The 22,695-nt window shown below is 39.2% G+C and overlaps 1 protein-coding gene across 1 annotated transcript in view; it reads right to left on the bottom strand.

Moving 5' to 3' along the window:
- mybpc3 (myosin binding protein C3) overlaps nt 1–21,911 on the bottom strand; it is a 36,123-nt gene extending 14,212 nt beyond the window's left edge. The window contains exons 1-21 of the mRNA XM_086288843.1: nt 21,757–21,911; nt 18,989–19,258; nt 16,943–17,038; nt 15,835–15,912; nt 15,395–15,543; nt 14,807–14,924; nt 14,589–14,637; nt 12,199–12,258; nt 11,357–11,380; nt 9,568–9,731; nt 9,341–9,473; nt 7,845–7,847; nt 7,604–7,728; nt 7,395–7,500; nt 4,791–4,957; nt 3,303–3,468; nt 3,109–3,215; nt 2,965–2,994; nt 2,741–2,880; nt 255–414; nt 1–105 (exon numbers count right to left, since the gene is read on the bottom strand). Coding sequence (XP_086144969.1) covers nt 1–105; nt 255–414; nt 2,741–2,880; nt 2,965–2,994; nt 3,109–3,215; nt 3,303–3,468; nt 4,791–4,957; nt 7,395–7,500; nt 7,604–7,728; nt 7,845–7,847; nt 9,341–9,473; nt 9,568–9,731; nt 11,357–11,380; nt 12,199–12,258; nt 14,589–14,637; nt 14,807–14,924; nt 15,395–15,543; nt 15,835–15,912; nt 16,943–17,038; nt 18,989–19,258; nt 21,757–21,781 — 2,275 coding nt within the window. The 5' untranslated portion in view covers nt 21,782–21,911. The remainder of the gene's footprint in view (nt 106–254; nt 415–2,740; nt 2,881–2,964; nt 2,995–3,108; nt 3,216–3,302; nt 3,469–4,790; nt 4,958–7,394; nt 7,501–7,603; nt 7,729–7,844; nt 7,848–9,340; nt 9,474–9,567; nt 9,732–11,356; nt 11,381–12,198; nt 12,259–14,588; nt 14,638–14,806; nt 14,925–15,394; nt 15,544–15,834; nt 15,913–16,942; nt 17,039–18,988; nt 19,259–21,756) is intronic.
- Nucleotides 21,912–22,695: the final 784 nt, after the last annotated feature.

Here is a 22,695-nt window from a genome sequence, read left to right as displayed (position 1 = left end):
CAATTATTGGCTGGCCACCGTCCAACAGAGGGGGTTCCCATTGAACGACACAGGAATCTTCACCCACACTGAGGATTGTGGGAGCCATGGGAGGATCAGGAACATCTGGAGGAGAAACATTACTCTTCTTTTTGTCAGAAGAAAGTTTGACATTCATAGATAAATTTCATAAATTTACAACTTTGATGGCTGTTGGTGTGTGTTAATTGGGGCTGGGGCTTTGGTAGGGAGAATAATGATAAAAGATGTCTTACCGACAACTTTCACGTGGATATCTGCTGTATCTTCCCCAGCAGGGTTTCGAACCACAACAGAGTAGATTCCCTCATCCTGCCTTTCAGCACACTCAATAGTGAAGACGCAGTGGCCCTTGGTGGTTTCCACATGGACCCTACCATCTCCCTCTGTGACGACCTACATGAGGACAACCATGAAAGTTACTCGATTATATTGAGCAAAGTTTTTTTGGGGAATTTGTGCTGCACTTTCTTAAAAATGATAGTTGTAGCCGGATCAATTATGACTTTTAAGACGAATACAAATAACAATATTTGCTGATTTAAAAAAAAAAAATCCAAGTGTATCAGCTAATATTTTACACTGCCATTTGTGTAGTTAATATTTGTTAAAATTATTATTTTTTTACACTTTGCCTCACTCTGCTCACATCTGCTGGTTGTTTGTAGTGTTGCAAACATGTGTCGCTGACAAGGAAATTGCAGAGTGCCCTGTGGTGGACAAACCATGCAAATTCAACTCTCATAACGTATTTGAAGGGTGTTTCTCCCCTTTCTTCTTGACTTTGTTGAAGTAATTTATCAGCTTTTATAAATGCAGACACTGATTGCTTTCATTATTATTTCCATGAATATACAATTTAGCATGTCAATTTGCTGCTTTACAACTTGAAGATCTAATTTGAAATCTAATTTCATGAGCTAATTAATTCCTCTTATTTTTTTAAAATAGAAAGTAAAAAACCTTCAGATTAAGTCTCAGAGTAGGTGAACTTTAAAATGCTAATATAACATACTGGTCTGACTGATAGTATTAACCATTTGAATTTTTTTCTTGACCAATACCGGATTGAGGTGATGCTGCTCTTGCTTCCTTTATGACAAACTTAATATTATACCTTGACAATATTTCTCAATTACTACATTTAGTGTTGGAATCTAGTATTTAGTTGCATATTTTATCTCCAGTTGTGTAGCAGTTAACACATTTGCTTGCCAAACAAAAGGTTGCTAGCTCATTTTCAACTAGATACAAATATCCCCATTGGAGTCACATCAGGCAAAAAACTCTGCCAAATCAGACGTGTGGAACTACCTGCTGTCGTGACCCCTTGTGGCAAGAGAGCTTCCAAATGTCGTTTTCATGCTCATATGGTTTATACCTTTTCCATACTGTACACATTGTACTTGCTGCTCAGCCTCCTGTGCCCTCTGTCTGTCTTAGGGAAGAGTCATAACATGCTCTTACCTTAGTGACATGGATGAACTCTGCATGCAGTTTTATCCTGTTCTTAGTGTTTAAAACTGACACAGAGGAAGGAAAAAACCATGGTATTCACTGGAGAAAGTGTTTTTAAGAAAATCCATGTATTAGTTTACAATTGTTACTTCTGCTCTTTGAGGTTTTCTTGTTAAAGTCTTTTCAAAGCTCAAGCTGTAAGACAGCAGGTTTACAGCACATTTCTACAATACATTTGCAAATCTAAATGCATGACATGTGACGTTACTGTTTATGTGTCACAAAAGCTTGTAAAGGTCAGCAAGTGCACATGCGTAGAAACTGAGGCATGCGCTGGCAGTGCTGGCGTGAGTGAAAAAAAACAAACAAAAAATAAGCATATAATGAAAAGTACACTTACTTCCCCATCCTTCGTGGTCCAAGAGGTTGTATGCCCTCCTTTGTCATCTCCACCGGGTTTTACAGAACTAGCCTACATTTGAGCAGAGCAAAGCCTTAAAAGCCAAAGAGGACAGAGAGGGTCCCCTCAAATCAAAGACTTGCAAACTACAGCTAGCATCACTGTTGGAAGCCATTAGCAGCACTGTGCTTACTCGGCTCGGTGAAAGCATCAAAGTTTACAAGCCAAAGCAGGGAGGAATGGAATATGGAATATGGAAGAACTAGCCTGTTCCACTTTAGATTATCAAAAGCAATTTGATGAAAATATACTTCCTTGGCTTGTTTAATATTGGAAGCATGTAACATATTGTTGCATTCATTTTTAAAATGCAGTATTAGTATGTCTTTCAAATATAAAATAATCAGCTACAAATATAAACTAATCAGCTACAACACTGAAACTGCAGACAGGTAAAATGAACAACATTCATCTTCTCATTGCACTGCAGTTACATTATTTAAGGACATGCACCCCCATGATGATAGCACTCCCCGATGGCAGCCAGCCACCTCACCCAGCAAAACCAAACAAAAAGATCTTTTTTCCTGGCTTCTGAGATCCCTGTATCTCAATCAAATTGAGCTTGTAGGCTCCGCTATCCAACCTCGGAGGTCTCACCTGGGTCAGAACAGTTTTGGTGGCACAACAGTGACCTGTAAGCTGTCACGTAGGTGATTTAATGTTGTAATTGATCAGTGTGTCTTTGGTAATGAATGAAGTGGGTTTTTTTTTTCCAGATTTCAAATCTTACCTATATAACTCTGGACTGGTGGCACATGTCTTAATTAATGATTAATAGCACAAGCCTTCCATTTGTCTTACCTTTTCTCCTTTGGTCCAGATCACTGTTGGAGCTGGGTCTCCAGTGATGGGGACGTCCAGACGTAGTTTGTTGCCAGCCACCGCCACAATGGTTGACTCGGCGGTGCGACCCATACAGTCTAAGTGGATCTTAGGAGGATCTGTGAACGTAATGTAAATGGTTAAAATGGAAAAATATTTTGTATTATGACTGGTACAATCTGCGTAAGTTGGTGGCTGTGTACCTTGGCGTGGCACATAATCAATCTTCACCTCTTGGAAATCAAGAAAAAAACAATTAAATAAGTTATTTAAGTAAAATTTGAACATGTGAGTCTCTAAAGAGACTCTAATTTTAAAGTGTAAGAATATAAAAGCACACATTTTACCCAAGAAATTTAGTTTAGCAGAGAGATTGAAAGCATAGCCATCTGGCACAAATGTGTAGTCCCCCTCATCCTCCGGTTTGACGTCATCAATGGTCAGTTTGTGGATCCTACGGGGTCAAAAACTTTAGCTTGTGGCGTCATGGAGTGCAGGCAGCATACCGAACACGCATTACCACGTGCAAACATGTCCTCACCTGCCAATATGCGTGATGTTCACTCTGGCATCAGGCTTGACTTCGACGCCATTCTTGTACCAGGTTCCCCTCACGTTCTCATCTGACACCTCGCACTTGAAAACCGCCTGATCTTTTGCCTTCACTGTGAGGTCTGCGATGCTCTGGTAGACTTCCAGCTCTTTCTCTACATGTTCAGAAAACACAGGCTCAGAGTGCAGATAACAGCAGGCCTTCTGCTTTATGAGACGCCAGGTTTAGTTGATAGCTTGTGAGGATAATATGATTAAAAAAAATAAAAGCTCCAGCGACTGTACGCGTGGATAATGTGATAATGATTTTGAGCATGAGGGTCTCCTCTGTGTGTTGTATCTTAGCTACAGACACAAGAGGAATAGTTAATTAGATTTATAGTAGAAAATAAAGTGGCAAGATATGAGGATATGAGGACCATATGCAGGAGCTTCGGGTTATTACTGTATATCAGATGAAATAATGTACAAGAGGGTTATTAAAGTTGTCCCAGGGAAATTGTTATCTGGGTGAGATATCTCACACCGCGCTCCTTTTAAAGGTTACAACAGTTTCACGTCAGCTCACTGCTAGGTAGGGCATATATGATGGGAATGTCCAATGGCATTATAATGGGAGCTCTACTGTGGACTGAGGTGTTGATCCCTGCAACACGATAGCAGCTGGTATTTCTTGGCAGGCTCGCCAACAAAGAGGCAAAGATCAGGTTTATATCTACACACACCTCTGAAACACACACACACACACACACACACACACACACACACAAAAAAAAACAACATATGCAAAGGAGAGAGCATGCATATTCAATATAATGCGAAGAAATTTTAAGCAGATGTTGATGACCATTGTGTGATAATCTTTTCTTTTAGAGGGATTTTGATGAATGTTTTGTTCTGTCAGATAATGGTGCTAAAATGGTTACAGGGAAAACTAACTAGATTTTTCTTAATGAATTTTGCCTACGTCCGTGTATGGATGAGTTTGAACAGTCTCCATCCATTATTTCTAGATCACCTGTGGAATTAAAAATAAAACATCTAATCACCTTCAAAGAGACACTTGTCTTAAATATACCAAAGACCATCATGTTATTGAAAAAAAAAGTTCCAAATCTAACTAATTTCTCAAAAGGAGACTTACAAAATTCAGTTGTGCCCAGCGGGGATCCTACATCAGCTGCTGTGACTTGGTACTAGAGGAAAATCTACCATCTAATAATAAAACATACTTTCAAACCACAAAGTACTCTTTGCCCTTTAGGTGAAATATATGTCTTCTAACTTTAGCTTACATGTGCTCTTACATCTGTGGAGCAACCTTGGGACAATGATAGGTGCTATATCCTAAAGATAGACCACATACCAAGAGTGGCAAGGCCACGGAGCTATTGGTAAGGTATGGGAATACGTCCTTGAAAAATTCATCACTGACAAAAATGGTTCATATGGTTTGTACGGCGTAACTGACACTCACCCTGCACCAGGACTTCTGCCACAGATTCGCCACCGTTTGTTTTAACCTTGTAGTGGCCACAGTCTTCTTTGGTGGCCTCGTTAATGATCAGCACATGCTTGCAGCCGTCTTTCTTGAAGCGATACTTGAAAGATTCGTCTCTTGTCAGCTCCACACCATCTTTCTCCCTGAACAGAAATTAAAACCACAATTAAAATTAATATGATCAACAAACATGGTGAAACGTTTCAGATAAAAAGAGCTAGTTACACTGCTCAACCATTTTTCAGAGGTTGCCTACTTTTGAGGTAAAATGCACTACGTCTTGTGGATGTTGATGTCACTGAATCCTAGTATGACAATTAAAACAGCTAATTGGCTAGACGTTAGATTTTTGTTACATTTTGCATCATATTATGTACAGTACATAATATGTTGCTAGGAAAATGGTAAATAGATGGTGAAACATGTTACTAAACCATGTGCCAACATATGTGGAAATGTAGCATAAGGCAAAATCACAGTAAGTAAGTTGGCACTGCACACTAAATCAAAATCTGAGGATACTTTTCTGTATTTAATCAGTATTTAATTCATCAATCTTTCTCCATTTTGACAAGATCCCCAACACCATTGGCTGAAATGCAGTCCCAAAACCATGACAGAGCCTCCACCGTGCTTTACAGATGGCTGCAGATACTCACTGTTGAAGCTCTCTCCTGACCTCCTCCATATGCACTGATGATTATTTGTACCCACAAATTTTAATATGGATTCATCACTTCATCAGACCTTACTTTCTGTCCAACTGAGGTAAACTCGCTAATCTCAGGCTTCTTTTTATCCTGTTTCACTTCCTCAAGAATGACTTCTTGTCAGCCAAACTTCCACCGAGACCATTTGTGATGAGGATTTGATGAACACTAGACTGATCAACTGAAGGGCCAGTGTCAGGGCTTAGCTGACATTTCCCCTGTATCTTAAGGACACGACTGTGAGATATTGTTAATCTACTGCAGACATTTTTTTAAGGCAGGTTCTTTCTTTTTTTGTCCTCCACTTGCCCAAATTCCTCAGATTTTTTAAGAACACACTGCATACCACGCACCACAAACTACTTATTTTTGCAACAGGCTGCTAGTAACAAAAAGCTTAAAGAGTTACAGTTAAAATTACTTCTTTGCTTAGTTGCCTGCTATGTTTAGACACATGACTGAGTCATCCCTTGAGATAAAAGAGCTTGAATGATTAATATTTCAATGTTAGGTGGTTTAGCACTGACCTGTGGGATGTTTTGACATTTAGAAATTTCATCTGTTTCATCACTTAAAAATATTATGACACACGCGTTGGTTTCATCACTTAGCAACATGTCTGATTATGGTTCAGTGCATTTCATTGGTGAGTTTTTGTGTACTTTTCATAGTATGCGGTGGAACAAAATTTAAAATGTTATTCTGGGTGTTACACTTTAAACAACATGTAACTTTACATTGCAACATTACAGATTTCCTGCTTCCAGAATCCAAGGTCAGAGTACAGGTCAATAGGTGAAATAAAGACAATATCTTAAGTTAGAAAGTTTACATTGCATTTCAGAATTGATCCAATTTGAATTCACATGAGCCCAACTTCAACAAATGGGATACATTGTTTAGTTAGATGGACCATGTACAAATTAATACACATGCCAGTTTGGGCCATTTTTGCAAAAGAATTCAGGTTTGACTATTTGTTTGAAGCATTTTGGCTGCAGTCCTGTGTTATACACTTATTTTATCGCTTTAGCAAAAGTTGGAACTTTCAGATGATTCTCACTTTGTTACAACCACCTGTTTCTTTTTGTTTTTTTGCATTTTAGTTACACAATCACACATTTCCTTCACTCAATTTACTGGCAGGTTTAGGTCTACTTGCATCACTCCATTAAATACACAAGGTGACCTTTCAGATTAACAGGTAATTCAGGAATACATAGAACCACAGAGAACTGTAATACAGAGGTGGTATATCTTTTATCTGTTATTCTTATTATTGTGTATATTTCCAGTTTCTGTGTTTTATCTGTTGTACAGTGTCCTTGGGTACTTTGAAAGGTGCTATTTTTAAATAAAATGTATTATTATTATTATTATTATTATTATTATTATTATTATTATTATTATATCTGATACATTTAATCTTTGTACTTTGTTTCAACAAACCTACACTGGCCAGACAATAATATCTTGTATACATTTGTAGCAGCAACTTTCTTCTTCGGGTAAAGGTCATGAGGGACATACTGAATGGCTCATGCAACCTTTTCATTGAGATGATAATTCACAGCTTGTAGCAACATTTCACAGTCTCTGAGGCCTGGTATCTATCTGCAGACATGACATCCTCAGATGCCATCTGTGGGGTGTCTGAGCAACTGTTAAGGATCCAGCAAATTAAAAGAGAGCCTAAATTTAACCCGATTAAATATAATTTAATGGTAGATGGCACTTTGAATGCTTTTTTATTCAGTCATGATTCATTTATTTTATTTAATAATGATTATTCACTTTTTTTTTTATAAATTGGGACATGGATGATCAGTTACTGGCTGCTTAGCCATGAGTGTAAAGAAAAACATCTAACCATTTAACATTTGCTCCTTCCTCTGAGACTTCACACTCTAACTCCACCCGCTCACCCTTCATGACCATCTGATCCTCCAGATTTTTCACTACCAGGACAGGAGGCTCTGCACAAAACAGATAAGAACATGTGATTTAGCTGAACATCTCTGTTTTTGCATACCTGTGCTGGAACGGGTATGCTGTGAATGTTCTCAAAACATCAAATACCTTTAATAAAGAGCTCAGTGGTGCACTTCTCATCTCCCACTTTACAGGAATACGCTGCATCATCTGCCAGGGAGCAGTGGTTGATGGTGAGGTACCGCATGTTGCCAACACTCTCAAATATGTACCTTGACAGGGAGGAAGATTATCACACAATGAAAACACTGTTTTTATTTGTTTTTTAAAACCACAATATAGCGTGTGAGAAGGAAAGGAAATGTTTTGTATTACTTATGACACTTACTTGCTATCGATTTAACCAAATGACGCAATAAAGGCACAAATTAGGGAAGTTGGTCATGGAGAGGCAAAAGAGAGAAATGAAAAACAATCAGTAATATAGTTAAGTATGTTCTTCCTAAAGTTTTGCAACAGAATATAATAAAAAGCCACCCTGAGCATCTTCTAAAATAATTTAAATAGAATTTCAGATGAACAACAACACATTAAAAAGAACTGCAAAATGCAGAAGCAGTGTGTGAAAACTAAGCACAGCCCATGATTCAATAGCTTGTGGAAAGACCATTAGTTGCAATAATGTGAAGTAATCATTTTCGGTATGACTTTATCAGGCTTTCACATTGGTGTGGAGGAATTTTGACCCACTTTTTTGCAACATTAATACAGGTCATTGAGGCTTGTGGGCATTTATTTATGCCCATGAGGTCTGGACTTTGACTGGATTATTGCAACACCTTGATTCTTTTGCTGATCATTGTCCTTTTGCATGGCCCAGTTTTGGCAATTTTGACATATTTGACTCCAGAACACTTTGGTACACAAAGGAGTTTATGGTCGATTCAGTGACTGCAATTCCTGCGGCTGCAAAACAACCCTAAATCATCACCCCCTCCACCACATGGCCAAACATCTTCACTTTGGTCTCGTCTGTCCAGAGGACATTGTTGCAGAAGTCTCGTGGTTTGTTGAGATGCAACTATGCAACCTAATCCATGCTGCCAAGATCTTTTTAGAAAGAAGAGACTTTCTCCTGGCAACCCTTCCAAGCAAGCCAGCCTTGTTCAGTCTTTTTCTGATTGTACTGTAACAAACTTTAGCATTTAACATGTAAGAGTCTGAGTTGTAGTTGTTGGGTTTTTCCAAATTTTCTGCCTTGGGGTGAATTTGATGGGACGTCCACTCGTGGGAAAATCGGCAGCTGTTTTAAATGTTTTACAACTGAATATACGCTTCCCTAATGCAGAATGACAGACTTTAACGTGTTTGAAGTGAAGATTGATGTGCAACAATGATAGCTTCTCTAAGATCTCTGATGTTTTCTTTCCTGCTTCTCATTGTGTTAAAATATATCTGAATGCTCCAGATCTAGAAACTACCAAAACATCTGCTTTTATAAAGCCGCTCACATTTACCGATGATCAATCAAATTCCTGTGGAAGTGTTACTTAGTTTTTCCACACACTCCTCTTCCATCACACCTTAATCTTTGTTACATAAATACTGACACAGTGTAATATATAATATGTGCTGTTGTTCATCTGACTTTAATTGTATTTAACTAATTTTAAGACCTGCTAAAAACCAGATTATTTTTTTGCAGAGTTATTTAAAACTTTAGAAATAAAACAGCGTTCACTTTCTCATTCAGAAGGCTGCATGCATTTTAAGTATCCCTCAGCTCACCCTGCAAACTGAGGCATGAGGCCCTGATTAAGATAAAATACTTGCATCTATAAAAATAAAACTTAGCAAAGGTGCACAGGTAGGGTGTATTCAGACCTTCCAGTTGGTTGAATTTCTTGCCCGTTTTTCAGCCACTTCACCTCAATATCTGAATTGGCAACCTCAACAGCCAGTTTTATTTTGTGGCCCTTTGACACTTGGTAGGCAGGATCCAGCTTTTTGAGGAAAGCTGTGTTTCAGAGCATAAATAAAATAAAATAATCAGTCTCTGTTAGGTTTTCATTTAAATTGTGTTAGTTTTGCTACTATCTCAGTGCACCAACCTTCACTTTTCTTTTCATCTTTCTTCATCTTCTTCAGCCTCTTGAGCATGCCCCTCAGGTCGGTGATTCCGTACTGAAAAGCAATCTTTTCATATTCAGTAGGAGGAGCCTGGCTGAGGATGTTCCACACATCCACATCGGTCTCTGTGTGCACCTGCACGGTTCTAACACACAAAGACAGAGATGTTAAAACCACTCGAGTGACACAAATAAGTGAAAAGAAGCAGGCTGTTAAAACAGGGACAGTCACTGTAACACACTGGCAAAACTGACACAGTCAGATTCATTGATATCGCATGCATCAGTTCATTATTCGATACTGAAAAACTAACAAGCAACCGCTCAAGAGTCATTTTAGTAGATTGTTTACAGACTTGTAGCTAACGATTAGCTTAAACAGATCGATATCGATTGTGTTTTGTAATCTCCTGTTGTGTCATTATGGGCTTGATCTCATTTTGTAGTTATTGTAAAGCTAATTTCAAGAATTTAGGAGTATTACAAACTACATGAACAAAATTACTGAGCCACCTGAGAAAGGCTTTCTATGAAGCTCCCCATGCACATTTTTTGTGCTGCTGTTAATGGACAGTTTCTCATAGAGCACTTTTTTGTCCTACTTAGGCATTCAAAGTGCATTGTACAACATGTCTCATTTACAGACACATTTAAACGAGCATTTTTTCCCCTCGCCTAAATGCTTTCTCTCTCATGTTCATTCTTCAACTCAGGGTTCAATATCAAACTTGAGCAGCCAGGGATTTTATGACTAACCTTCCAGTTAGTCGATGACTTGCTCTACCTCCTGAACCACAGCCCTGTACCCTGCTTCATAACAATGTATTATCTTCGCTACTAAATTACATTTGGTAGTGAAGACAACAAAAAACTTGATGATTGAAAAAAAAGGTTAAAGTGGTGGTGAAGGCATGGCAAGAGTTTGACTTACTTGTAGTACTATATTTCCATATATACCTACTTTGTATTTCTTCTTCTTCTTTTTTTACTTTTTAAAATTTTATGTGAACTTATTTATTTATTTGGTTATGTTTAGGCACCTAAACTACTTGCCTAACCCCATTAAATAAAGAACTGGCTGCCAGAAAAGAGGCAGAAATAATATAGATAAAAGAAATAGAGAAAACAGCTTTCCCTTGCACCATAATTGAGGCCTGAAATTCATTACTTTTATACAGTCCAGTTGCGCTGCTCACCTTCCATATGAGAGTGTCAATGTTAATAAAAGTTATAGATGTGAAAAACTATGAGATGCTTAAATTTCCCTAGCAAATATGATCCCCATTAAACATTAATATCAACATATTTGTATCAAAATAAGATAAAATGTGCATTTTCTTTTTCTTTAGAGCAGTTTCACTACAAATGAGAATGTCTCCTTTTCATACCTTGGATCTAAGCTGTGCACACTGCTTGTGTACCTCTGTGTACCTGTCATCTGTTTCCTTGTTGCTTACTTGCTGCTGATGTCTTGTTTGGTGTGAGACTGCCTCCTGAGTAAAGTTTTGTTTAACTCTGTCTGCCTGCTCTGTGCATCATGTAATGGGGAATTATTATGCATTTGTTTTATATACTGTCAAAATGACTGACTCTTGCTTATGCTTCTGTAATAGACTAGCAGCACTTAATCAGCTAAGAATGATCGTGATTTCAGCGTTACTATTAATTATTGCAGTCAAATGTTTGCTGTCATGGGGGAAAAAAAACACGTAACACAGAACAACAAGAAGTTTCCCAGTGACATTCAGACAACGTGTCAGCAGTTTCTTACCGATTTGAGGGTTTTAAGAAACTGCTGCTCATTCAGAGGTAGAACCCAAGAGGCAAATATGGCAAAACAAACCAGAAAAGTTAAAACACAGCATTTCAAAAGCAATGCAATCAGCAAATTAGAAATATGCTTTTAAAGCACATTAAATATCATTACAATGGTTAAAATGCACTGAAGCAATCGTGCACACGCTAAACCTGAGTCACAACGTCAGTCAAAAATGACTCATATGCTAACAAAGCATGCATTGTTAGGATTTTAACACAGGGTTTGCTCATAGTGAGGCATATATGCGGATTTTAGGGATGTGACATGTGTTAACCCCGAAGACTTTCAAAGAAAAATGTAGGTGCACGGAGGTGGAAGTATTGTCAGACTTATTATAGACTGAGTGAAATGATCTTCGGGGCTGTGACAGTGGTGAGCAGGGGATTTATTTAAAGTGTCAGGAAAAACAATGGGATCTGACAAAGTGACTCAGGATGTTATGTGATGGAAAATCATGTGTATACGTTTAAAAAATGGTAACACTTTTTTCTATTCTGCGTGACAGACAAATGTATAAGCTCGGAAATAATGAACACATCATGCCACCTTAAATTATCACTTTGCATTGTTAGTTTGTGTTCAGGCTTATTTGGTTGCAGATCCGTGATCATTCCAACTTTTAGTTTGCAAATGCAGAAGTAGCTTACTCTCTGAAGATGCAAGGAGATCCAGAAGGAATGAAAGCGTGAGAGTTTTAGATTATAAAGGGCAACCCCCCCCAAAAAAACAACAACAAAAGCTGAAAGACTATAAATAATTAGAATTTTTTTGTTTATTAGTTTGTAATTGCTTACCTCTTTTTTAATAGAGTACTGAAGTCCAGCTCTCCTGAGTCATCATTTCCGTCTGTGCTACTGCAGGAATCAGAAAATATCAACAACCCAGTAGGTTACCTTTTTCTCATTTCTTCAATAAGTAAATGTTATTACTAAACAGAAATAGTCTATTTTAAATAAAACAAATCCACATTCCCAGACTCGGTAAATCATTTCCTGTTTACTCGAATATGCAAGGGAGAGACTTGCATATCAAAATGTTGGAAGAAAAAAAACTGGATTGGACACGCCGAAACTAAAAGAAAACAAATGGAAAGATGTGAAGTGCAGGCAGATGTTTTTGTCTGGAAAGACAGATGTTGCCATGTTTAAGGAAGCAGCTTTCATTTTGGGAAATACACATTTATTTATGCTGGTGTAGTCAGGGGGGTCGGGGTCTGTTTGGTCCAGTTATTGTAGGTGGAAACTTATCCACAAAGCTCCACAAATACTGCATACCGGCTTCATGAGTCCAGCCGGACTCGAAGCAGACTTGGAAAAGTTTAACAGGAATAACTGCTCAACTGTGGTGCCCACAGCTGCCAGTGTGCATCTGAATGTGACTATAATCCCTGCTGAAACTCAAATAGTTTACTGCATGGAAGTTTAGAAATTACACAAGATGGTGTTCTTGTTTTTGCGGAATGGCTGTATCTGTCTTATACCAGCATCTTTTAACAAAGAGCAAAACAGCAAAGCCAGTCATGCCTAAGGCATCGAGGCAAGCCGTTTACATCTCCTTCCATTCTTGTTACATTAGGATAACTTTACTTCATTTCTGGAAACAAAGTCAAAAAGTTGTATTTCCCAAAACTATAGAACTGTTCTTCAAGCCATGAGCAGCAGCATTCATTCACGCAAGAACAAAGCAAAACACTGAAGGTTAAAGCAAACACAAGTCACCGTACGGTATAGGCTCTGTTTGCTGCTCATGAGTGGGATAACAGATAAAAACAAGGGCACAGTAGACGTGACTGTGTATTTGTCTCCTGCCTGTGACCCGGCAGCAGGATTAGAAGGTGAGTCTCTGGTTTATGCGGTGGAGTTACAACACACCATAGCTGCACTTCCTCTGTGTGGCAACCCCTTATGGAAGAGCTCGGCTACTGAAAAGCCTGTGTCTTAGCACATCCTGCACTTTCAGTATGATCAAACCACCGTCCAATTTCACTCTGCCATGTAGCTGTTTGTGCAGCTGGCTTTGGTGTTTTGATGAAGACCCAGGAGGAGATCAGAGGGAGCTGACAGATGCAACTAGCGGCATGTCACTTAACAGTTTAATAGCTCAAATCTCCACATATGGAGAGCCGAAGATTAACACAATCGCAGCTATAATTAGCAGTTGCATTCTGGATTTTGAATTTGAGTCCCACACTTAGCTCTCTCTCAAGGTCTTCCTTCTGTTGTCGTTCTCAAAAATCTGCAAAAGGGAGGCCGTATCATTCACAACACTGGGTTTGTTTGGCAGAGAAAAGGCAGGCTGCAGAAGAGAGAGGAGTCTCTGATCTGCATCCTGATTTCTCTGTTCTTTAACAAAGTCCTCAGAGTTTGAATACAGGCCTCAATTGCTGCAACAAACACTTTTACTACCTTGCTCCTGGTCCACTTCTCTTCTTACCGCCTTCACTCCTGACAGGTTAGCATTTCCACAGTTATTTTTCACAGACAGCAATAATCCACTGCAGTTTATTAGCAACTGTACTTGTGCATTGACTTTATAATGTACTGAGTCCTCGCTATCATACACAAAGCTGACGGCAAAGTGATGGCTGCAGTTTTGTTCCCCATTGACTCTGATTTAAAGCATGTGCAAAAATATATCTGCCTATGGGTACTTAAGTGGTTTTCAGTGTTTCTGTTATCTACCGAAAACATGCAGAAGTAATTAATCCAGCTCATCTAATGAAATAATTCAGTCCTTCCTTTAAATAGCCATCTTTAGACTGTTTAGAAATATTCTGTATTTTTCTACAGAGGGCAAAAACTGGTTTGTTCATATGAAACAAATCCAAAATAAAATGGTTTTCTGATTATAAAACGAGATTACAGAAAACAGATCACAAAAAATGTATCAAAATGTACCCTTCACATATGACAATATTTCACTTTTATTAAAATATAGTCAGCCTGGTAATACAAAATTGAAGAAAAAGTGTGACTGATTACTGGATTATAAATAGTTTTATAAAGGGAATGTGAATTTTATAGCTGTGACATTAAAGAAATGGGATGAGGAAGTTAAACTCTCAATGAACAACTCATATAAACAATTTACTTTTTAAAATCTTTTTAAAAATGTCACATCACTTTGTTTATTCTTGGAATGACATATATTATTATTTAATTTAATTTTTTTAAATAAAACTTACGTGCGTCTGAAAGCTGCTCTTATATCCAGGCCCTCTGGAGCACGAGCCTCTGAAAGAAAGTGTCCAATACCATAAATCACTGTGGTGCATGTATACATGTATATATATATGTTTGTGTGTGTGTGTGTGTGTGTGTGTGTGTGTGTGTGTGTGTGTGTGTGTGTGTGTGTGTATGTATTATAAAAAGAGGGTCACATTAATAAAATAAGGACACTCACCATGAACAGTGAGGTCAAAGTTGCAGCTGTCAAACTTATCCTTGGATGAAACCTCACATCTATAACCTCCAGCAAAGTTAGCCTTGGCAGCAATGATGTGCATCTCAAATGTGTAGACCTGCAATCACATGTGTGCAAAGAGATGTGAGATTTAATGTGTTTGGAGATATAATGTGTTTTGCTGTGTGTATGTGGGATGTTTTTAGGAAGGTGTCTGCTGATTTTCCCTGCCTCCTTTCCTTTGAAATCTCTAAGTTTCCCTGAAGTTCTGGGTTTCCGAACAGGTTAGATGTGTCACTGCTGTGTCATTACCTCGAAGATAGCGTGCCTGTGGTTTGTCGTGGTTTCAGGATAAATGCCTGAGGCAAGATGTTGCCCAACTGAGAGTGAGAAGGGCAGGACTTGCAAAACATGTCGGTTGCTTCAGCGTGAAATGCTACATATTCCAGCCTTAAGGTCATTTTAGTGACAAACAACATGAGCCCTTGCGTTTGTGTGTTCCTTGAACGGAAGCATAGCTTTTAACATATGTTATTCCAAATTTCTTCTAGTGTTGCTTGTTGTGATGTCTTTTTAGCATTAGCCCACCTTGGTGTTGCGGTCATATGTCTCCTTCAGTTGCAGGTGTTTTCCAGACTTGCTGGCAAGGTCCATCCACTTCCCTTTGAACCATTTGACCGTGGGTTTCTTCAGCAGCGACTCAGCGTTCACTTTAGCCACAAAAGTGATGTTTTCACCTGTGTGAAAACAAGGCTTGGATTTGATTCTCATATCTGATGGCATCTTTGCCTTTTCTACAAATGATCATCTTACTGAGCGCACATTATACACATTACATTCATTGTGCGATATAGCTTCTTTTTGTTTTTTATTAAAAGGATACAATATTCTACTTTTTAAGTATTTTCATTACAAGTATCTTTGCTTTTGTGTGTCCACCCTTCCTATACATAGCTGGTTAATTCTGTGGGATTAGATTAAGGATTAAATGTATTTAATTTTATATCCTGTATTTTGAAGCCACTCACCTACAGTGACTTCTCCACTCTGAGGTTTCTCTGTGAAGAGTCCAGTCAGGTCCTGTCTGGTGTCTGGAGGATGTGCATCTGAAAACCGACGGGATTAAAATACAATGCTACAGCATAAACTTCAATTATAAAAATGTTTGGGTTTTTCATTATGTTGAAAATAGCACATGATTAGCTTAGCTCTGAGAGTTAAGGCAAACCTATCATGGTCCTGGGCTGCTGACCCAATCTTTTTTATATTTCGGTCCCTCGTGTTCTGTTTATGATCCTCGGGGTCATTCCTAAATTGTTTATTATTGTTTTGTTTTTCAGCTTTGTGCATGTTAATTCGTGTTCACGCTTGGGTTTTTAGTTTCAGTTACTGTTGTGGTCACTATATTGTTCCTCATGTCAGGTTGTCAAGTCTCTGTGTGTGGCTGTTGTTGTGCCTGTGTTACTTCCTGTTTTATTGTGGTAGTCTCTCATCTCTTGTCTTGTCCAGTTCAGCTGTATGTCCTCTTTGCCCCAATCATCCCTCTGCATCTGTCTTGTCTTAGTCGCCTTTTGCCCTTTGTTGAGTAAACTTGCTCACTGTCTTTGAGGTTCATTCTAATGTTTTCTGGCAACTTTTCACTGGCAAATGTTTGGATTTGCTGATTGTTTGAGGTTATTTCCTGTGTCCTGTATTTGCCTCCTTAATGCACTTGTCACATAGAGGCACATGACATAAACCATTCAACTTTCTGCTGTTGTTGTTAAATAGAATATGACAATTTTTGATCTGACATTACTCTACTACAGTAAAAATAAATGTGAAATCCTCTTTAAAAGAAGGTCATTAAAAAGTCCGAGGGGTCCTGTATTTATCCACCCTGCTACATGGAATTACAGGACCTTGGAGACCTTTTCTTTAAACATAGCATGTGCAAAACTTAAAATAGCATCCAGGCAATGCCTTTTCTTACAAATGGCAGCTGTTTTCAAAGTCTTTGTGGAGTACACATGTACAGTTATGGGATATTTGGGGGCATTTTTGAGCATTCGGGGAATGATTTTCACAGCATATTTTATAAAAATGGACAGCTGGTAAGAGAACAAAGGAATCACTGAGTGATAAAAATGAACTTACCCTCAGCTTGTGCTGGGGCAGGAGTTTCTTCTTGTACTGGGGCTACTGCAGGCTGAGAAGGGGCTTGTTCTGGTTTTCCATCAGCAGGGGCCTCAGCTGAAGATAGCAAGAAACATTTGAGAGGCACAGAGAAACGACAATCATACGTTTAGTCCATTCACTGTTCCCCTCTCAACAAAGAATCAGCTCCAAACAGTGAGTTTTTAGTCTTTGAAACAACATAAATAATACGAGAGGTGAAAACATTTTTGTGTTTTGTCAACAAAAACTCTCTGGCCAACATTCATCCAGTCGCTTCCGCTTATCATTTTCAGGGTCGCGGGGGGCGCTGGAGCCTATCCCAGCTGTCATAGGGCGAGAGGCGGAGTACACCCTGGACAGGTCGCTAGTCTGTCGCAGGGCTAACACACTGGGACAGACAACTATTCGCACTCACATTCACTCCTGCATTCACACCTATGGGCAATTTAGATTTTTCAATTAACCTATCTCCACAAAGGTATCTGGCCAACATTCATCACCAAAATATTTTTATCTTATCATTTTTTAAAGGCCCGCTGACTTTCCATGTGTTATCAGCTGCCTCTCATGCCTTTCCTCAGTGCCAGTCAAGTGGTGGTTACTCATGAGGAAATAATGCGTTGGTGTGGGTCAAGGTCGTCATGCAAACAGAGTAAAGGTGGCTTTGATATGAGCCCCAGACAGCTGTGGCCAGTCCCTTATAGCACACTGGGCACTTTGGCCGCTGTCTTTCTTTGACATTTGTTTACATCTTACTAAAGCCAAAGGGCCACACTGATAAACGAACACAAATGCAATAGCACAAATGTTGCTCCGTGACACACTTGGCAATCATCTCAATGTACATTAGAGTGCTGTGCAGGTGCGATAAAATACAGGACAAAAGGAGTGAAGTTAAACGAGTGAGTAGGTGTGTTCACGGCCTCAAATGAAGAGCTGGACTTTTTGGGAAATAAACTTGCTGTTGTAATATCATTTGTATTTAGAGACAACAGTCCCCAGGACACAGGCATGCAACTAACTGAAGGAAGCTGTGTAATTTCTAGTCACGTTACAACGAGTCATCCGACCACTGGCTTGGATGACTTCTCTCTCTCTCTCCACCATCTGTTATGTACAATTTAAGTCTTACTGAAACAACATGAAGGCCTGTTTCCAGTTATAGCGACAAAGCCAAATGTCACAGACCCTTACGCCAGCTGACTAGTGTTCAAGTCCCTTCTGGGACAATTATTTTTGATTTAGTGGACCACGTAGGTTCTCATGTAGTTTCAGTAGGATCTTTTGATGTGTTAAAAAATCACAATGTCATGTTTGGGGAAAACACAGTGTGACGTCAGACAACAGAACACAAAACAAGTTTTTAAGTTGATTACTCTAGCCCCATAAGAATGCCTCTCCTAAGTTTGTATGCACAACTACAAAACACATTTAACCACATAACAATTGGCCACTTCTGAGGGTCTAAACCTTTATAGATGTCTCTTTTTAAAAAAGGTCAAGACAAAGTTCGACACAGTCATTTCTGGTTCCCCAGCAACTTCACAGTGAGCTATAGAGGTGCCCTTTCATGCACAGGTGGTCTGATGTTTTTTTTTAATCTTTGGACCGAGTCAAGGTAGCTGCCCTTAATACAGTATGAGTTATATGCTAAGCCAGCTGTCTGCTGACTATAACCTTGAATCTAGCTGTCAAATACGAGAGTTTCATCAATCTTCTAACTTAATTCTCGACAGGAAAAGAAATGATGCATTCCCCAAAATGTCAAACTGATCCTTTTAAAGCAAACATCTCTCAAATGCACAGCATACAAGCTGTTTCAGAGATCTGGTTTTGAGTACTGTCAGAGGGTGCTGTCAGAATGTGCAGAAACATCAAGTGCATGCAGTGTGTCAACTATTTACTGCTTCAGTGGTTTTCTGCATCGAGTGCTCCATTTTGCTTTGTGCACAGTGATGACATTACAGCCCGTAGGTGAGCACACAGAGACCTCAAATGCACAGCAGCAGCATCGCAATCTCCCACCTGGTTGAGACACCACCTTCAATTCAAATTTGACCTTTGAGCCCCCAGCGATCACTGCGTAGACACTGGCGTCTTCTTTGGTAATAACTTTTATAGTGAGCGAGTGCTTGTTCCCGTCGGCTGCAATAATGTATTTGCTGTCGCTGGCAATGTCCTTTGAGTTGCACTGCCATTTTACTTTAGCGTCTGGCTTTTCGGTCTCTGCCTCAAAGATCACAGAGGACCCCTCTTCTGCCTCCTGAGTCTTTGGTTTCCTGGCAAATGCTGAAACTGGGGAGGGTGGGTTGGAAATTAAAAGCAAACCTTTGATGTGTCAATTTAACTTTCTTTCTTTAAAGCTCATATGCTGCCAGGCCAGCAGTGAACACAGATACCATCATCTCACCGACAATTCAGTGATTAGAATTTGATCATGCTGTAAAAACACTAAATGACAAATATCTGTGAGATTTGACATTATTTAAACTTTTTTTCATCTGGTTAATTTCTCTCTGCTCAAAAAACAAAGATCATGCCCGAAGAAATTCTGAAGAAAGAACAAGACATATGGGGGCAACAATAAGTATGAATATGTCAGCAAAGCTAGAAGAGTCATGAGCTCAGCATGGCTGCCCAGGGTGAAAAATGTTGTACAGTCCACAGCACACTGGGTGGGGCTAACTGAAAACCAATAAATTTGCCTTTTGCCACTCCACACAGATCCTGTCAGAGCACAAACATCAAGTTAGAAGACAAAAATGAATTCCGGAGCACATTCTGGAACGTGAACAAGCATTAACAGTGCTGTACTGTATGTGTACAAGCTAAACACTTTTAATCTGAAAGACTGAAAAAATTTCTTCAGCAACTCTTAAGTGTTTGTCATCTTTACAAGAAGCCTAAAAACAGGGAGCGTGACTGACACGACTGACTGACATGTTTAATGGTTTAACGGTTATGAATCGCACACTTTGTGCTGGCGTAATGCAGGCGGACAGTCTTCAGCGAGTCCTCACCAAACCACACACAAACCAAAAAAAGAAAAAAAAAAAAGCCCTCCACATGTTAACAGATGGCCCCGCAAGTATGAGTTTAAATATAGGATGCATATGTACTGGACTAATAAATGAGGCTGGCAGGCTTAAGCTGCAACAGGGGTTGCAGGTATCATAGTTGAGGGATTAGCTGGATGCTATTTTTGTGACTTTAAAGGGAGAGGAAGAATAATGTGCCCTTCTTGTCATGTTGTCAATCATCTGTACTGTTCTAATTTTCATACTGCTGTCTGGCTTTAAGGTCAAATAGACTCCCTTGAGTTTTATTTTTAGAGAATTTTAGTAATTGTAAAGCTGATTAGTGGTCTTTTAAACCTAATTTCACCTTATTTTTGGATATGTTTAGCAAATTATTTCAGCTGAATCTCACGATGACCGGGTTAAATGTTGGCATTTACAGTTTAATCTCTGTTTAATTCAATCACATTAACAAGTGATTAGTGTTAAAGGTTAGGATTGAGCTGAATGCACCTTCTGCAGCCAAATGTGTTCATTTATATATTATTACAGCTTTTCTTAATGTTGTTGCTGTATTTATTCTTGTCTTTAAATGTTTGACTGAAAACAATCTTATTGACCGCACTGTACTGATAGTAATTGTCAGTAATGTTATGGGCTCAAGACAATTTGTCCTGAACAAGTCCTTGACACTAAAGGTCTTAACACACGCACACAAGCTTGGCCATTTGGGCTGCACTCTTTGTCATCGGATATGTGACATGTCAGGCTTCTCGCTCCTCAAGCGGCCATTCATTTCCCACTCAAGAGCGCAAAGAAAACTGTGGAAAGTCATTTGTCAAGTTGGAATCCTGCGGGGCATTTTTGGATCAGTGAATCATTTTGTGAATGCAGTGATGCTGGAAATGTGACAGTGTCGATTTCACATCAGACGATGTTTCCACCTGCGCCGCGAGATTTGTAAGTGAGCTACTGACGAGACCAAAAAGGGCTTCAAGTTCAGAGTGTTTTCTGATGAGAAACAACAACTGCATGCACACGAATGTAGTAGGTTCTGATTTTCCCTTCCTGGCTACATGATGGCTGATAAAGCATTTTAATAAAGGCACTTGTGGCACCTTAATAAGCCATGGAATATATTTAAATTTGAGGGGATGGAAGAAGAATACTGCTACTTTACTTGGTCAACTGCATTACACATCTTTAAGCTGTACAAAGTGAACATATTGAACCACCTTTCATTTAATAATCATCAAAAGGAAGAGCTACATTTTCTTTATGTTTTCCAAATGTCATTTCTCAGTTACACAGGTTAAAGTCATTGCGTGGGAATAAATAAGCTTTATATTTAAAATGATGTTTTAAGTCTGTTTAGAAAACTTTTCATATAAAAACACTATGAACAAAAAACAAAGGCTGTGTCACCGTCTATAACGAAAATGATATGCAGGTATTTGGCAGGCAGTTTAGTTGTGGTTCATTGCTTAAGAGGGGTGTGGCCCATCTCAGCTTTTTCTCACATGTACTTTTTACACATGTCTTGCCATATTGTTGTTCTTCTGACTAGATATTAAGGTAGAACGTGGTAATATCACAATAAAGAGTGTATCTAAAAGTTTACAGTTATTAAGAGAACTCATATCTATGGCAAACCTTTTGATTCATGGATTAGTTTGCTCAAAGCAGGCATGTGACAGAACAGTAGGAACATTAAATAAGATGAGAAATAAATTGCTCCATCTTTGTTTGCTAAGGTAGTCGAATATGTCCACTTACTTGGTTTTTTGACTGGCTCTGGCATCCTGATCAATCTCCTCTCTTCAAATTGTGTGACTCTTTGCTCCCAAACAGTCTGCTGTCTGTCTCAACACCCCCTGCCTTTAATAGTGGGCCTCTTTCCAAAAATGCCTCCCCTCCTTCCATGAACCATCCCACCTCTTGTGCCATTTTTGCTAGTCCTAAGCCAGTGTCCGCAGACACCACTCCACTCCTACAGCCCATTCCAGCAGTGACCCAGCCCCCACTTCCCAGCCCACCGCCTGTCACCGGTCACGTCTGACCAAGGGCTATATTTCAACCATCCTTTCCTCCAGCACCTCGGCTGAATGATAGGCCTTGAGAGGGAGGGGAAGAGATGTAACGCAGTAGTTTATATTTAGCACTTTGATTCCAAAAAAAGTCTGCTCTGCCCACATCTGTTCTGCCTCCTGTTAGCCTGTATGTCTAAGAGTTAAAACTACAAATAGAGAGACAAACTCTAGTTTGTTTGTTTTTTTTAATGGATAAGGTCTTTAACTGGTCTGTGTCTTGGACACACATGCATGGCAATCTTGTTGTTTTTTGGCAGCAACTGAGCCATGAGGTTGTCGAGCAAATACAAAGTTGCTTGATCCCTTTAGGGGCCACCGAGGTGGATCATCTGCCTCAATTTCACTCTATCTCTAGCATCTTCCTCCTTAACATGTCCTCCTTAACTACACCCATGAATCTTCACTGTGTTCTTCCTCTTTTCAGCTCCATCTTCAACATGCCGTGTTGAATATATTCACTATCCCTCCATCAAAGCCTTGTCTCTTCATCTCTAAACTGCTCACCCTGAACTGTCCCTCTGATGTACTTATTTCTAATCCTGTCTGTTCCCGTCACTCTCAATGAAAATCTTCAGCTCTGCCTCCTTTTTGTTAATGCCACATACATCATACCATAATTCTACCC

The sequence above is a fragment of the Aulonocara sp. 'chitande type north' Nkhata Bay genome, linkage group LG1 (genome assembly GCF_057382095.1).
Source record: "Aulonocara sp. 'chitande type north' Nkhata Bay isolate Kocher_YH1m ecotype deep benthic linkage group LG1, A_spYH_male_GT1.1, whole genome shotgun sequence".
Lineage (NCBI taxonomy): Eukaryota > Metazoa > Chordata > Actinopteri > Cichliformes > Cichlidae > Aulonocara > Aulonocara sp. 'chitande type north' Nkhata Bay.
Note: the sequence above shows the minus strand (reverse complement) of the source record. Positions and strands in the feature narration are given on the sequence as shown.